We start from the raw sequence: 17,743 nt of genomic DNA, 5'->3' as shown, positions 1-17,743 counted from the left end.
AATCCCTCGTCCCGATCCCAACCTGACTCGACTGGAGGCCGGGATTGTCTCGTGAGAAACTTAATATAACTTTAATTCAGGTACTTTGTGATTAGACTGAAGTCATGTCAGTAATGTGACTGTCCTCAGACTGCCTATGTTCCCACATTTCCTTTTTCATAAATGTGTATCAGTGGTCGGTTTACACCCAAAATAGGAGATCATGCAAGTAAATAAGTATATAAATGTTTATTTCAAAACATGAGAATGGTCATTATGATAAAATTCAATAATATGCTGATACAATTCTTTTTTTTTAATAAGGGATAGATTGAAAAGTATTTGTTTATATATCAAGTACAACAAGCTCTTTCTCTTTGAAGAATAAAATAAAATAGATTTTTTTTTTCCTCAGACACCATGGCATGTGAACACGACCACTTCACACCACAGCGACGTTTGAAAAGTTTAAATGTACACCAGTACCACTTTGAAAGTTCGGTTTCAGTGAGAGCAGTTCAGCTGATTGGTTGGAATCAAAACTCAATCCACAAACTCTCCATAGTCCATAGCCGTGGGAAGCAGGGCTACAGCGCCCTCTGCTGTTCGGCTGAATTGTTGAATAAAAGTCCAATCCAGCCCGCCTCCGCACAGATTCTCTCTTTTCATCTCATCAATGCAGGATTTTCACATCACACACCACACTTACTCCACTTTTTTTGCCCTTAATATGATGCTTTGTGTCAGTGTAAAAGGTCAAACCGTCTATTTAAAAAAAATTATCGACTACAAAAAAAAAAAACTACGTGAACACTCACCAATCTGGGCTCACTCAGATCTGCAGAGATAGTGAATTCTAAACATCCTTACAGTGTCAATCCAGGCAAAGTACAGCCTGGTGCAATATTTGCAAGCAAGCAGACTCATGATACCTTTCCTTAGTGATGAACGTGACAAACTTTCATTCGTAATGAATGACGTGCTGACCACACTCCCAAGAAAAACATGTAACAGTTTAGGAATTTGAGACTAACATAGCAACTTTGATTTGATCTCTTTTTGTTTTACATTTCTTAACACAAACATGACACTCAGACTTTCAAATGGATCTCCTCTTTAAAATGTCATCTAAACCTACACTACAGAACATTGGAGCAGGGGGAAAGCTATTTTAACCACTGACACCCGAATACAAAACGGTGATCCATGCAGCAGTGAATGTTGCACAGATTACACTTGAATCCTAAAAAAAATAGAGTGATGGAGCAGCAACAAAAAGAACCGACCTCGGAAAGTGCAGGGATTTTCCTTAAAGGGCTAGTTTAGGATTGCACAAAGTTACAGGACGCACATGAGATTAATTGGAGGTTGAATCCAAGAAGGGGAGTCAAAACTGAAGTAAAAATAACCTGGAAATATTTCGAAACATGTTGAAGGTTAATCAAACCACCATCGTATGTTCTGACGATTGCTTCTGTCTCTTTACAAGTATATGAAGGTCAGTTGTGTACCACAGATGACACAATGCAACAGCTTTAACAGTCGGAGTGTTTCTCCTTTATAGAACTAGTTTACTTAGTAAAATGGGTGTCATATGCTAAAAATGGAACTCATCCAATCAGAGGAACATCAGTAATTAATAGCTGCTGTTAGGGAATGACTCAGTTTGATGGTAGGAGACTCGGAAGTTTGCAAAAGTTGAATCAATCAATCTTGATTAGTATCGTGTCAATTCATAACAAATGTAATCTCGAGACACTTGGAAAAAAAAAATAATCTGGTAACAGACCTTACTCATTGCTATTTTTCAAAGACCCAACGTTAATCTATCAGCACGGCACTTACCAACATTTACCAAAGTTACAGTGGAAAGAAAAGGGGCAGAAGTCTTGAGTTAAAGCAGGCTCATGAGCCAGGTTTTTAACCGAGAAGTGTTTAGTTGTTAATTTTTATGTCACTTTGGTGAGGACAATAAAAACACACACACACAAAGCTATGAGCGCGATGATGCGTTCTTTCTTTCTCATTTTTTTCAGAGCTTCTTCAGACGTTCTTCTTTTATCTTTCACATTTTTAGGAACTTATTACTTAGAATACTTACAGTGTTACATTTTCTGTAGCTTGCACTCTCTGTTCACACGGAGGATTGATGCATGTGTGTTTGTAATTAGGTGGAAGATTTCCGTCTTTTGACATTTTTGGCTTACTTGGACGTCTCTGTGCTCTGGTGGCGTGCGTCTTTCTGTGCTTGCAGGCCTTCCTCAGACGGCCTAAGATGCCTGACTTTTAAATCAGCTTTCATTGGTCAAACAGCTGTGGGTGGTGCTCCTCATATGAATTACTCCTCTTCTCCGTGATTAAGCATTATTTCCCTGGTTATTTAGAATCTTTCCTGACATTTTTACGATTCCACGGATGGTAGACTTTTACTTGTTCTTTGATTGCAGTTTAAGCTTTTAGTTTAGATTTTGAGAGAGTGTGGAGGGTGAATGTAATGAGGTTGCATTGAGTGGTGGTGTGAGTTAAACTAAACTGGGTTTCTTTAGCAAGCGTGCCCTAAACTCAACCCATTGCGACGAAGCCATCTTCCCACGGCTATGTGAGCACCACCTGTAAATCCAGCACATCAGCGTCCTCTTAAAAGACATTCAAGTTCCACTGCTTACACCTGATTGGTTGGTTATTGTCCTGTCCAAAGTGTTCAGCGTGCTCGACAGGTTAGCCTTCTGTCTGTCCAGGCTAGAAGTGTTCCGTGATTGGACAGTAACATTTCCAGAACCTTGTTGGTTGACTCGACTTCGCTCCAAACTTGTGGATGTACGTGAATGGACAGTCCTCTCTCCTGCCGGAGCGTTAACAGAGCGTAATTGGTTGGCTCTCCCTCTGTCCAAACTGTTAACTGTGTTTAATTGGCTGCTCCTGCCATGCTCCAGAGTCCCAGGGCCGCCTGATTGGTTGGCTCTCCCTGTCTGCTGATTGTTCAGGGTTTGCAGTTGGCTGGTCCTGTCTCTCTCGGGGAGTTTTGACGGAGTGGAGCTGCTTCTGTCCGTGTTAATAGTTTGTATCCTCTGCCTGTCCCTCTCTCTCTCCAGACTGGTGTCCCTGCGCACCAGTCCGCTCCTCTCCCTCTCCAGGCTGCTCTGGATCTCAGCCCTCCTGGCTAGAGCCTCCCTCAGCTGGGTCCTGAACGTCTCGATCTTCCCCTGCAGATCCTGGAGCTCCCCCTCCCACATGCTTGTCTGAGCCGCCCTGTTTCCCAGTGGAGAGAGAACCAAGCCGGAGGACGCCAGCGTAGACACCGGCCCCCCGTTAGCATGAAGGCTAATCTGCGGAGGGGAGGTGAAACTCCCCAGGCCGCCAAGCCCAAACCCTCCAAGACCGAGCCCAGGTCGGCCCACCATGCCGGGCCTGCCGCGCACAGAGGCGGTGTGCGTGCGCAGGCGGTAGCTATGTAAGGTCTCCAGGTCAAAGTGCACACGTTTCTCCTTGGGCTCATGCGATGGGGAGGAGCTGTTGGTGTCTCCGGCTGTGGTGGAAGCGTTGGGGGAGTTTGGAGGAGACCGGGGAGGAGCGTGATGCTGTTTCCTGTGCAGGGTGCAGTTCTCCGAGATACAAGAGGAGGGGCTAGTGAAAGAGAGGAGGATCACAGCAAAAGAGCACATATGCAGTGAGAAATATTTTACAACAGGATACATGAATGTATTTAGCTACAAACAAACTGAAAACACAAATACAAAGTGTATGAAAAGTACATGTTCTGAAATACGTGTTGCTGACTGTTTGAGGGATTTGTAGGCATTGGCCTCCCCTGTCTTTGTTTCTTATGGTGCTTTTCACACCAACACAAAATTCCTGAAATTCTAGAAATGTTCTCATATAGTGGAATTTTTTAAACTCTACTTTACCTGGAATATTTCCTACCAGCCCCCCTAAGTAAAAGGTGAGCTGTTATAAGAATGCAGCAGGAAATATTCAGGAAAATTCACTGGGAGCAGACACAAGGAGGTGTTGACGTTTGTATTTTTTACAACTGGCCCACGACCATAGATCCTGCCCACAGATGGCAAATCAATGAGCATGGATTAGTAAAGCCTTGGTACAGATTTTCTTCTTAGCTGAGCCATGGGGGGCTCAGTCGGTGCATGTGTGAAGAAAGAGTTTAGTTTTCCTGGCGCGCATCTTTAAAAACTGAACTTATTTTGTTCGTAACAGTACTGGAAGTTTTTAAGTCGTAAAAAAGAAAAGGATTTTTTTATTTTTCAATTGCTGTCTGTCTCTGAGTGCGTGTCTTCAAATTGTGTTCCAGACTGGTCGATCATATCTGTTATTAATCTACATTAGAGGGTCACTGCAAAGGCTATGACAAAGAAATGTTTCTCATCGCATTTAAAGAGACACACACACCATGACGGAGCGTTCTGCGGGAGCTGGTTTCTACACGGTCATAAACCTCCTCTGGTGCCTGATTCATGTTATATTTGGACCAAAGCACAGCACAGATGTTTCATTTAGACCACAGAGGGGTGTCTGAAAAAGGTAGAGTAGGGGGATAATATCTCTATCAATACCTCTTTAAAAGAAAACATTCCAGTCCAAAAGGTATTTTTCTGACACCATATGAACGCAGGGGTCAGTATAAAGTGGTCAGCTGCAGGCTGTAGTTTCACATTAATGTTAATCCGGAGCGTGCTCTCTTCTAATCTTTCTTTAAACTTGAGCTTCCCCAATATGTCGTACTAGTCTTTAAAAAAAAAAAAAAGCAAACAAATGGCTTTTTTTTTTGATGAAACAGCATCTTTCTGTACATACATAGTAAGATGTAATTAAAGCAATCACAGAATGCAGATTCCAAAATAAGTTCATAACTTCTTTACTTTTCATCAAGGCCGCTCAGCTCCTTCCCGACGTCCTCATACGTGGTGTGGAGGGCTCTGTGAATTTTCTGAAAGTAAACAAATAAAAACATGAAACTCAAGCCGCTGATTGATAATTTGAATTTTTTACGCAATCATAAGCTTGGAAATAAATCACCAGAAGTGATTTATGAAGTGAAGATTAATTTACAAGAGTGGTTATTTTAGCCAGACGACGTACAAGACTTGTAAGATTCCTCACAAATCCCAATGTGGTGCTGCTTTGAATAATCAAATCGTTCTTTTCTCCTTTAACTACAGAAGAGGTTAAGGTTTCAGTAGCTTTACACTTTTTTTTTTTTTTACATTTAAGAAGCCGGGTCCTTATGTAAGGCTGAAAAGAAATACCTTGAGTTCTAACGTATGACAATGCTTGAAGTTTTCTTGGATCTTTAAACATCTTCAGGTTTCTGAGAGAAAGGGACACTTTCTCTCTTGATGGGGTTTTATCTTCAGTGACTAACTGAGAGCTGGTCATCTCAGAGAAGCTGAGCGGCTTTGTGATGGATGCCGGAGGCTGCTTAGCAGTTGTTACCTTTTTACAAAGGATGTTGCAAACAAATATTCAGAACAATATTAACAATGAAAGTTCCACTTCCTTTTTTAAAATTTAAAAACATCAACAAGGGCGCCTTGTTTGGTAACGACTACAGAGTCATAACAACATAAAAGAGAGTCTACTGTTTTTTTTACTACTTTTTGCAAATGCACATTTAGATATGCACATTTCAGTAAGACATGCTTCCAAATCAGGGGGCTCTGAGAGGAAAAGCCAAAGAAGGCAATTTATTTTACAGTGATAAAGTAGTTCATAAAAGTTTGCCAATATGAATTTTTCATCATTTTTTAAAACAAAGCCGTTGAGGTGCTGTGAAACTGCGCCTATTCAGGAGCAGCAAAAAGTGACTCTTGGGTGCGTCTGGACTGGAGGCAAATTTGAAAAAAAAAAAAAAAAAAATTATGGATGGAGGAGATACCCGCACACCAATTCCACTGTGCTTTAAAGTCACAAAAGAGTCCACAGGCTGAGATAACGGCAAAAAAGATACTCCTTAATGAAGGCACGATAAGTGCTCACAGCTGCAAAAGGCGAACAAAAACAGCAGCAGTTTACTACTAAAGTAGTTTTTAATTCAGATTTGATTAAACAACTCATTTAAAACATGAATATTACAGAGCTTCATTATGTTTTTAGTTTCGCAGCACATAGACTGGAAAACATCAAATTTGAACTGAAACATCAAAATGTCCTTATTTCTGAGGTTTCAATTCAAATCCAATGTTATTATGAGTTTTCAACACTAGAGGGCGCATGTTACCTGCAACTAAGACTTAACTTCAGGGGTAAGGACTTCTCACTAATAAGGGTATGCTGGTGTGTGTGTGTGTGTCTGTTCTCATATGCTTGTGCACATTCATATATGAGTAATGTGAAGGTTAAAGTTGTGCTTTCATCTCTTTACTTTTCGCGTGCATTAGCATGTTCCCTCTCTCCACCACGTGCTGTACATTGTGTTTCCACTCACCTGGCTTGTGTGCAGCCAGTACTGCAGTGTGTGCGTGCGCCGGAGGCGTGGGATGACCAGGTGATAGAAGGTGTGTTCACCTGCCAAGGTCAGCAAGGCTCCACCCACCCCCATACAGAGCAGCACGAACAGGCCGGAGAAATGCTGGATCCCCATCTGTAGAGTCTGAGGGGGCGGCGACAGGGAGGAGAAAAAGAGAGGGGTGGGGTGGTAGTGGTGACACAGATTAGTATAGACTTAATATGACTGAAAAAAAAATGCACAGATTGATGATTTGTTTTGACATAATTACTATTCAGGCCACTGTGTACGAATTGATATTCAGCTTCTGTATGTCGACTTCAGCTACGTAAGCTCACAAGAATAGAATAAAGAAGAGAGGGCAAGAGCGTAAAAGACATGCCTGGAAAGAAAAGTAGAAGCAAAGTAGGAGACATGGAAAGCGTAAAGAGCTGAGAGGGGAAAGAAAACGGAGAGTGATCGCAAGAAAGAGCACTTAGCGATGCTTAATTGAGGAGCAGTTTGTTCCCATTTGGTTTGCCCACATTCTACCGGACACATTGTCTATCTCTTATGAGGTTTTCATGGGCCCGGAGGAAGTGGAAACAGACAGCAGTGAGCTTTTTCCATTGCTACTCTAATCATGTTCCCTTCACCCGGCTCATTTCTGCGCTGCCTCTGATGGCAATTAGCCCCACGCTGACTCTGCACATTCATCAGCGACAACAGTGACCTCCTTTTGCTCCCAATCCAGAGGGCGAGATCGCAGTGGCGCTAACACCCACATTGTCTGAGAGTAGCCCACTCTCTGCTGTTGTTTGGTACGAATGGTAATAACTTCCTAATGCAGGGTGAAGTTAAGGTTCTGTTTCATTCGGAGAACCCCACCACTGTGTAATTGTGTTTGTATAATATGATCCAACTTTGAAGTGGGATTTAAAAAGGCATGGCCAAAGGGAGTTGAATGTCTGGTCTGCTGACAAACAACAGATATAGATAAGCTACACACAGTGTGCTCTATCTCGAGATTCACACTTTTTATTTCTATAAAAAGGAGGGCGAGAACTCAAAGTACTTTACTTTAGCACACACACTAGACAGAAATAAGTATCTTCACTGAGACAGTACGTGCCTCTAACTCCAGTTGAGCTGAGCAAATAGGCCCGAATTTATGTGATTGTACGTCTACGTCTGGGCCTGTGTGTTCATCTGTGTGTGCGCGTGTCTGTCAGGTGTGTGTGTTTAGCTGCCAGGCAATCCTGTCAGCACCCCAAAGGGAGACTCATTTATAGGAGTACAGCTACATAAGGCTTTGCTTTACACACCAAACACGTACACACACACACACACACTACATGAACACACACTCTCCCACAACCGGTGACTTACCTCAGTGACGGCAAAGACTCGTTTCCCACAAGGCACCACCTTATACCATTTGTCATGTAGCATGTCCATGAAGCCATCAGACTTGTAGCGACTGACGAACTCAGACACGTTGCGAGTCAGAGGAGAGCCCTGGGGCAGACCGATGCCGTAGCCTGAAAGATGAGGAGAAAAACACGGATGTACAGGTTGATATAGGCGACAGGATCTGGAAGAAACAACTGTATTTGTTCTACTTCGTTGTCTAGACACTGTAGATTTTTATTATTACTAATGTCTTTCAAACTTTAATGTCAAATGTTGTATGGACTTAAAAGAAACAATAATGAGGTTATTTGTAGTTATTGATATACAGTCATAAAAATGTTACCTCAAAGTGAGTCTTTTTTGGTTCTTGTATTTTCCTGCTGTTTGCATTTTGGTTCAATTAATAGCTACTTTTATTTCCTTTTGCCTTGGATTTTTTTTTCTTTTTACATAATTGTTGAACATTGAAATTAATTGTGTGTGTGTCTCGGTATTGGCTAACGGGGATTCACATAAATGAATAAATAAATGCCAGAAGATGAAATTAGAGGAAATGGTCTTGGTGCTTCAAACCACAGTCAGTCAGCCTATAGTTAGCCAAAGAATAAAGTTGATTTATGGGTTTACTAGAATTCTATCCACTGTCCCGTCTCTTCAACGAAATTGAATGAAATGGAAATGGAAATGAAATGGTATTCATTATGGCCAATAAAAAAGTGGGCGGGGTTTACAGTTCACAGGTGCTTTAAATGTTTTGTTTACGCTGCACGCGCTGCTCGAAACTCTGCAGAAACCATGTTCCGACTTTGCAATAAAATGAACTTGAGATCATTTAGAAAGTACGACGAAGTTAAAATGAAGTTAAAGTTCAGTTAACAAGTGGCTTAATAGTTGCCTACTGCTGAAACACACAAAGCTCAATAAACCTGAAGAAGTCACCTGTCTGTTCCTCAATCATGGACGAAAGCCTACCACAGGAGATATTAAATCAAAAACTAAGCAGGTTATTTGACCTGGCAGATGAACCTTCTTGGAGGTGTCTTAACATTTGTCATGCAGGTCCGGAGGATGTTAAGGATAAAAGTCTCGTTTGCATGACCAGCGCTGTTTTTAACATGGTTTTATTGTGAAGAAAGAAAGTGAGCTGGACTGGATTACAATTAACTCCTCTCCATGTGCTGCAACTCCAAGACACGCTGCCTGCCCCCCTGTGATGGAAGCTGGCAGCATCTAAAGGTAAGATTAATCAATTTGTTTGTGCCCGCCGTGGCCGCTGGATGACAGTCAATAGACCTTTGTCTTTAATAATGAATGTGATGCGTTCACTGACAGTGCGCCCGAGTCGTTACTTTTTCAACTGAGTGGGGCTTGCTTGTTTTACAGCGGCAAATGTTTTGTTTTGCCACATTTTTGTGGACATGTGAGCTCGTGAACTGTTTGTAGTTCGTGAGGTCTGGTTCGTTTACTTTATTGGTTGGGTGAAGCCTATTCCTCAACTGAACCCTCATATACTAGACCATTACATTAGATTAGATGTTGATGCACTGGACTTTTTATTAAAGAAATGACCACAAAAATCTACATGACCAAAAGTTAAGCCACCTACAGCTTTATTTACAATGAAGATAGGCTATATCAGATTCCACTGACACAATGCATGCTAATGTATGTGCCAGCATTTGGCCATATTGGTAGTACTATTACAGTTGATTTAGGTCAGAAACAATTACAGTAGGCTACAAAAAACAAACTTACTTTATCTTTGCATTTAAGATACTCACTTTCCAATGTTTATGATAACTTTTCAGACCAAGATGCATTAGACACATTTTTTCATGACCTGCAAAACGAATATGGAAGAAGAAGCCATGCATTGATTTTACACGGCTGATGGGTATTGAGCCAATATTATTCTTATTGAGGGTGACAGATATTGGACAGAAATAAATAAACCTACATTTAATACAGCTTCTTTGTCAATATAATTATGCCTATGAAAAGTCAGTGACGTCTGCGATCCCATACACATCATATTGCAAGCTGCTAACTTACTTATCTCGAGTGCAAAGGCAATCCTTGGTGCCTGATGTTACCTTAGAAAAATAAAGAGGTGCAGCAAAGGCCGAATTTGGGGGGATTTGATTTGGCATGGTAAAAAAGAGAGAGATGCATTATTGATATGCTTCCAGGATCAATGTCAGCATTGAAGGCATCTGAAGCATAGTAAACTGTGAACACTGTCAATCTGCTTGTCTTTCCGTCAAAGCCTTCAGTGATCTCTCCCGTTCTATCGTCTGATGCAAGCCGGGTGGACCGCCATACTCAGTAAAAGGATTTGAGGTTGGGGTGTGATCAAGTTTGACTCAATACCCCATACTCCATGTATTTTACCTCACTGTGCTTCTTACATGCAGTTATGTTCCCTTGGGTCATGCACTCACTAGCTGTTGCTGCCCTCTGGTGATGTATTGGTGCAATATATATGACTTCAGCGGTAATGGAAACACTGTGTGGGAGGAGATGGTGCAGCACAACCATGTCTTCTGAGAAATGACTTAAAAGTAAAGCAAAAATGTCAGTCACGTATTTTTCATGAAACCTTTATGAAGAACGAGCATCTGGTGGAAATAGTTCCGGATATTACTCTTTCACCCGTACTCTAAATTTGTCCCTTTTCTCTTGTGTGCAGAATTACTTTTGTTAGACTTTTTTGCATTTCCTTTATACAGTATTTTGAGAGGAAGCCCTCCAGCCTGCCTGAGGAAAATTAAGAGGTACATGACACTTCATAGTAATTCAGCCATCAAATCGTAATATGACTTTTATTTTGTTTTTGGTGCAGTTTTATGACATCTTTTGACGGAAAATATTAAAATCTGAATGTGCTAAGGGAGAATACCATCCTTCTCCAGCTTTGAGTTCAGTTTTTGTCATCACACTTCCAGGTCCCCCCCCCCCGCATCAAAAATAAATGGTCCTCTCACCTACTTTGACCTCATCACCACAGCGGCCTCTTAGCTGAAAAACACTTATGGGGGTCTGTGATGCAGATCATCCACTCTATCCATGCTCGCCTCACACCCTTACCCTCTGGTTAGAAGACCTGCTTTGACAAAAAGGCCAAATAAAGGCCACTTTCACTCCATTTGCACTTGAAACTAAATTGCATCCTGACATTTGAGCGCTGATGTGTTTCACTGACAAGTTGTGGCACCTAAATAGAGCCCTGCGTATATGGCATTTTGAAGACGGATATGATGCATGAACATTGACAGATTTCTGATAAAGTTTTTTGTTTCTTGTTTAAAGTTAATAGAAACAGTTCATATTGACCACTCATTTTCGCCGTCGTGACTACGCAAAGGTCCTCGGAAGGCTTCTTCTGTGACCAGTAACATGGAAGACTAAAAAAAAGAAATAGGATCTCATTGAGCTGGAGCGGGTTTTGAGCCTCTTTACGAACTGTTACATCGCACACATCTGTCAATCATGTCAGCTACACACCTATCTATTCACCCCCCTGTAAAGTGTGTGACAGTGATGACATGAACTAATCAGAACTATACTCTCTCTTCACAGATTAAATCAGACTAATACAGGCATTAGGAAAAATGGTATCAAGAGGAAAGCTGTTTTTCTAGGGGTGCACAAGCTGTAACACCAAAAGCAATAACCTGTAACATACATATGAACGCAGCGGCAAAGTAATGATAATAAAACACAGACAGGGTGAGGAACATATTACTCCACTTATCATACTGGTGGTACTTTGACACCATACTGATGATGAAACTGTTTTAGGGTCCTTTGAATGAAGGTCTTTTACATGTTGTAGACCACTACTTAAAGCAAACATTTAAACACAGGAAAGCTAATTTCACCTTCCCAACAGCTTTTTTTTTTAAACATCTTTGAAAGGGAAGTCTTGACCTTTAAAAGATACTAATAGCGTGATACCACACAGACCCCACTCACTGCTGGCTCAGGCTATCCTCGGCTCATTAAAGCTCATTATAGCATCAGTGAGTGCTCTCTTGATCACTCTGCTCCACACACACACTCAGGCACTCACTTGTTCACTCGTTCACTTGCTCACTCACTCACTCACTCACTCACTCACTCTCTCACACACACATACACAAGCATGCTTCTCCTACTCTGTGCACACACTCCTCTGTCCTGCTTCTATTTTGACAGACAGATTGGATGGACACAGTGGGGGAAGATATCATGGATTTTTAATGTTCGACTGGCCACCACTATCTTTTAGTCCTGTTCCTTCTTGTTAACGAAAAACAAAACAGAAAAGTCTTCTTCAAGAAAGTCTTTTTAGCATTTTTCATTTGTTTTTTTAAAGAAATGTATATGATTTAATACTAATATAGACTTACATTAAAAATAGGTTTTCATAGCAGCGCATAATTAAAATTATATACATGTTATACCTGTGAAAGTCTGACATCACTCATTTTTTGAGATACTTATTACAAGTGATATATTTGAATGTGATGACTATACCTTCTGCAGGTATTGAGTGCTTCGTTGGGTGATGGTTAACAGGCAAAACAAACGAGGTGCCAATAAAATATCATGTGCAATTACCAGTTCAAACCCACTGCTGTCACAGATACAGATTTAATAGCCTCAACGATACCATCATTATACAGTCAGTAATGCAAATGATTGTTAGTCCTTCCTATTTCACTGGCTGGCACAATGGACAAATTCCAGAAAATCATTGTAATTAAATATTAAACTGTGCTTGATTTGTAGAGAGTGTTTAATCATCACTTGATTGCATTTGCTTGGGACTTCCTTATTTCCCTCCTAATAAAGGTACAGCAATGGTGTATGGAGTAATGGGACCAGACACAGCCATAAAACACCCACTAGTTACAGCAATAAAATTATATAACTTTAATGTTTTTAATTAAGTTAGTAATTCAAGTGCTCCTTTCTCCCCCTACCACTTGTTCTTTTCTTTAATTTCAAAAGCGGCACACAACTTCAAAGCTGGAGAAGAAATCTGGCTCTGCCCTCCCTTCGCTTTGAAACTGCATCTGTTTAGCATTACAGCTCACACATCTGCAGGTACAAAATGAGAGAAATCTGCCCCTCTGTTTCGAATCAAACACACCCTCTCTCAGATTTATCGTCATACACGGTCTCCTGGGGTTGTTTGTTTCATTTCATCTGTACTGCAGAGAAAGACGCAGTCATGCCAACAGCACTTTTTTTCTATGTGCTTGTGTGTGCGAGATTGAGTCAAACCTGGCAGCTGTTTGTGTGTGTTTATGTGTGTGTGTTGGCTGTCAAGGTGTGTGGGGGTTGCGGACAGAAAAAGAGAATAGCTAAGGTTCACGTTACTGTCACACTCTGCTTCCTACATGACAAAGAGTGTCTAAGCTTTCCTCCCTTTGTTCTTACCCTCTCCTTTACACTCCCCTTTCTCCTCTTTTTTTCTACCCTTTTTTTCCCCGCCGCGTGTTCTCCTTCTCATCCCTCCTTGTTCCCTGTCCGAGGTCATTTCTCTCCCACCATTGCTGCTAGTTTCTGCCTCTGTTAGTCCGCTCCTTATCTCCGTCATCCCTTCAATTCTGTTCAATTTCTGCCTGACTCCATTCTTCTCTTTATCTTCGAGCTCCTCTCCTGAGTCAATCCATCGCTTTGTCTCTGTACGTCTCCCTTCTCATTTTATTTTCCAGCAGACAGACAGTATTTTCCCCCCCCCCCTGTCATCAGCCTATCTCTGTCCACATTTCTTTAAAGCACTCAGTCAAACAGTGAAACACAAGTGGGCAGCCATTTGTCATTTGTTTTTCTTCTTTCCCCGAGGCGACCACATATTCCATCACAAGCTTCAAGCCTCGGCGCTGTCACTCAAACCCCCATCACTCCTACTCAATCACAGACACACTCCAACACATCAAGACTTATTTGAGAACACTTTATGTCGGTTCCTAAAAAAGTTTCTATCTAAATTTGAAAACGCAGGTTGAGACAGACGCTGATTTGCCATCTTATGAGCTTTTATAACTCGTGTTTCTAAACTATTACTTTTGTGTGAGATCTTTTCCCTTGGCCATCGCTTTCTTTTTTGTTTCTGTGCACTAAACAATATTTCATAATCTAACACACTTGCCTTTCATGTCCATTTCTTTGGTCTTCTATGAATTGTAATGTAAAACCCAAATCTCCCAACTGATAGCTCTAAAAATCTCTTTGAAGCTGAATTGTTAAAATAATCTTTAAAAAAAACAAACAATTGAAGTGGTTATAAGTGCATCAGTGGATTATTACCAACATTAATACTTTGTGCTTTCATCTTCGTCCTGTTTAATTAAAGTATGAACAGTTAAAGACACTGAGCTGGAGGCTAATTGGTTGGTTTTGATTTCTTTGAAGTTTTCGTTTACTGTCACCATCAAAAAGCTGTGAATCTTCGAAACGGACATCATAACACGTTGATAAAAAATAGTTATTGTCCTAACAGGAGAAAGAAGCATACCGTATTGTGTTGGATCGTATCATATTTATTGTACAGTGTCACAATAATGGGTCATCCTAGCAGGGCTGTAAGGGGAAGGATTGTATTCTAGATATATGTACACATCACTGAGGGTGAAGTTCTGTGGAGGACTTTAGCGATTGAAATAGTGTCCCGTGGACTGGGATATAGAGTCACAACTCAAGAGCCCAAAACTTGCAGTCAATCTTAATATCTTAGTTTTACTGTGGTTGTCATTTGTTGTTTTGGAAATTAAACATTGAACACACAGCCCCATGGTGTGTTCAATGGTGGCCACTACTTTTCTGAGCTCTTTTAGCCCTTCAGGCCTCTGTGCCTGTCACGTGACTGAGAGCTATGAATTATGGAATACATCAGAAATGCAATGATAGATAAAAAAATACACTTTTAGGGCTGCAAGAATCGAGTAATTAAGGGGTGATGGGTTGGTTTTTGGGTAATTTGGCGAGAGTTCAGGTTATAAACCTATCCGATTGTAGAAGAAACTGAGACAAAAACAGACTTCTGAACCTCCTCTCGACTCTGAGAGGGCATACGCCCTTTGACTGTGTTCTAAAAAATGCTGATACACACAGTAAAAAAAACAAGTCAATATCTGTGGACCTTTTCAGATATGGTGAGGTGATGCTGTGATTGCATCAGCCTCAAGCTGAATTCAGAGGTAGCTGTTATACTTTCACTGCTCAGGTGACATCTTCTTTATTTTTCTTTCTGTTTGGTCAGAGCAACAATACATTTTCTGTAGACAAAAAATTAAACACAAACACACAAACCTAGAACTAAAGTGAACACTTGCAAATACATTTTTAATGAAGGCTTATTTTACTTTGGAATTAAACTCTTATTATTATTCCCACACAGACACACTCAGACAAAAGTGCCCTACGTCACAGTCTAACCCCAGCAACCAAATCTTGTGCCAGCCTCACTTGATCTTCAGATGCGCTGTGTCTTGCTTGACTGAGCTCGTGGAGACCACTTATGCACACAGGGACACACAATAACACACGCATACAAACAAACAGCGAGTGGCTGCATGTTCAGTGGCAATATTATTAATGGGGTGTGTCTAGGCTGTCGTAAACATCTCCCAGCAGCACTCAGAGGAGACCGGCGCACAGCGACATCCCCACGTCTCTCTGCACTTAAGTAGCCTGAAGATTTCAGTAGAGCACCTTGCCTGCAGCGACTCCACAGTCCCAATTCCCTTCGTCTTTCTGTATCTCCGGACCACAAACCGCTCTATAAATCCCGCCGGCATCCTCATATGGACCAAATAACACTTCCTCTCTCTCTCTCTCTTTTCCCCCCTTCTCTCTATCTGTCCTTTCTCCTCCTCCTCCTCCCTCACTCCATCTGCTCGGGTTGAAGGTTTGTCTTGATTAGGGGACTCTGCTGGCTGGCTCTTTTATCACTTGCAGTGCAGAAAGGCGCAAACTGGCAGTGGGCAAATGAAAACCCTCTATCTCCTTCTGGTGCTCGACTCCCCTTGCTGGCCCCTTCCTCACTGGCCCTCCCTTTCTTTACCTTTGTTTTTCTTTCCCTTTCTTACTTTGTCATGTACTCTCCCTGTTTTTTTCCTCTCTGTCTGTGTTTTTAGTCTCTTACGTACATTTCATGTCTGAGCCATTTCCTGCCTTTTCTTTCACTATCATTCAAACTTATTGAGTTATTCACTCCAATCCCATCCCTGCTCATGCAGCCTGTCGGAGTGAATCGCTACGAAAGAGAGCTGTATTCCTCCCTTGCCTTTTCATGTAGACAATAAATCAAGCAGTCATCAAACTGACCCACTCTACATACCAATGAGACTGTTTTCTCATCCACAAGACCCTGAGTAATGCCACAGCGATGCCTCCTGGCTCCTTTTGTCTTATGCAGTGAAGAAAGAAGCAGATAACCTCAAGTGAACGAGAGCTGCACAGTGAGTAGGGAGTGTGGGAGTGGGGTCTTTCCGAGGCTATCCTTTGACTGACAGAGAAATGGTATCAAAGTAAGTGTTTTGTCCCACGAGGCCTTCCAAGTAACTGTTTACTGTCTCTGCATCTTTGTTTGCCTGTCCCAGAGACGGCAGGAGAAAGGAAAAGACTAAACCGAAAACAAATACACATGGAAGTACGCACACATTGGCCATTTTCCTCTGTCGTAGGTTGTGAGGCACATAAATGTAAGAAGTCAATTTCACTGCTTCTCAACCTCAACCTATCAGCAACTGAAAAGACAGAAAGAGAAAGTTTCAGGGTTTCATTTTTAATCACTGATTAGCGTCTGTTAAAACAGCTTATGTTAGTATTAACCATTGCTAACCATTGTTAGCTTGAAAATTTAGTCTTAGCTAATATTGCTTTATCCAGGAGGCCACATTATTTTATGTTTTATCTACCAATTAATTAGCTAGGAACGTAAATATTAGTTTTGTATTGTGATTTTGATATATCATAGCCTACCAGACAGCAACTTAAAGCCATTTCACTGTTTCTCAACTTGTAAGATACTTAAAAGACTAAAAGTTGGGTCTTCTGGCTTAACTAGAGGCTATAACTACACCAGTAGCTAATGTTGCTAACAGCTACTGCTTGCATTCAACTGGATAATTTAAACTAAGAAGTTAAATTTTAGCTAACATTGCATTGGCGAGGAACACATGAAGTTAAAGGGATACTTCACCCATTTGCATGAAGCTTTGTATCATTAGAAACATGGTAGTAGTGTTGAATGGTCGTGAATCCAGCCCTCATTTTGGCCTGAGACAAGAAAAATATGTTTTTCTTTGCCTGGAAGTTTTCTTCATGTGATGCAATATGACGCTTTTTGCATCACATGAAGAAAACGTTCATTATGTTAGCCCTTTAATATTATGCTAGCTAACATAATACTAACACTATCATACAGCTATACAAGCGTTAGCTAACAGTTATTAGTCTGACCATGACTAATGTTCCTCTGAGTAGGCTCTTCTCATTGTCCTTTGGGCTTAACACAAACATAATTGTCACTTCAATTTTTCCTTTGTAGGCCTTATTGTCTTTTGTACATGTTTACTTGCCTTATTTTGTGAATCACTTTGGTAAGTTCACTTTGTTTTAAACATGTGCTATAGAGATATATGGAGTTGCTTTGGCTTGACAAGTTGTTTTCATTAAAAGTATGACTATATTTCCCTCCTGATTTTCAGTGTCCATTGTTTTTTAATTTGCTTTTAAATTAAGAAGCAGTGAGCGCTAATGGACTGTCAGATAGGCCTACCCTAAGCTGATACAACAGACAACATGGAAAACAGCAGACTTAATGCCATCGTTGTAGCTCCCCACACCCTGAGGACGCAACAAAACAAAATGGCGTCAACGATGTGACAGTGGTCTACAGATGTAGCTTACTATGCA

At 41.1% G+C, this 17,743-nt stretch overlaps 2 protein-coding genes across 2 annotated transcripts in view; one reads left to right on the top strand and one right to left on the bottom strand.

The window, feature by feature from the left end:
* Positions 1–213: 213 nt before the first annotated feature.
* Positions 214–17,743, bottom strand: part of LOC306840450 (glutamate receptor ionotropic, NMDA 3B-like) — a 78,070-nt gene continuing 60,540 nt past the window's right edge. Inside the window, exons 9-12 of the mRNA XM_079369743.1 lie at positions 7,808–7,959; positions 6,419–6,583; positions 4,854–4,921; positions 214–3,603 (exon numbers count right to left, since the gene is read on the bottom strand). Of these exons, the coding sequence (XP_079225869.1) occupies positions 2,628–3,603; positions 4,854–4,921; positions 6,419–6,583; positions 7,808–7,959 (1,361 nt within the window). The 3' untranslated portion in view covers positions 214–2,627. The remainder of the gene's footprint in view (positions 3,604–4,853; positions 4,922–6,418; positions 6,584–7,807; positions 7,960–17,743) is intronic.
* cldn11a (claudin 11a) overlaps positions 8,934–17,743 on the top strand; it is a 114,023-nt gene continuing 105,213 nt past the window's right edge. The window contains exon 1 of the mRNA XM_079369752.1: positions 8,934–9,067. The gene's annotated coding sequence lies outside the window, so the exon portion shown is untranslated. The remainder of the gene's footprint in view (positions 9,068–17,743) is intronic.

Source organism: Symphodus melops (genome assembly GCF_947650265.1).
Source record: "Symphodus melops genome assembly, chromosome: 19".
NCBI lineage: Eukaryota > Metazoa > Chordata > Actinopteri > Labriformes > Labridae > Symphodus > Symphodus melops.
The sequence above is the reverse complement of the archived record's forward strand: the minus strand, read 5'-3'. Positions and strand labels throughout refer to the sequence as shown.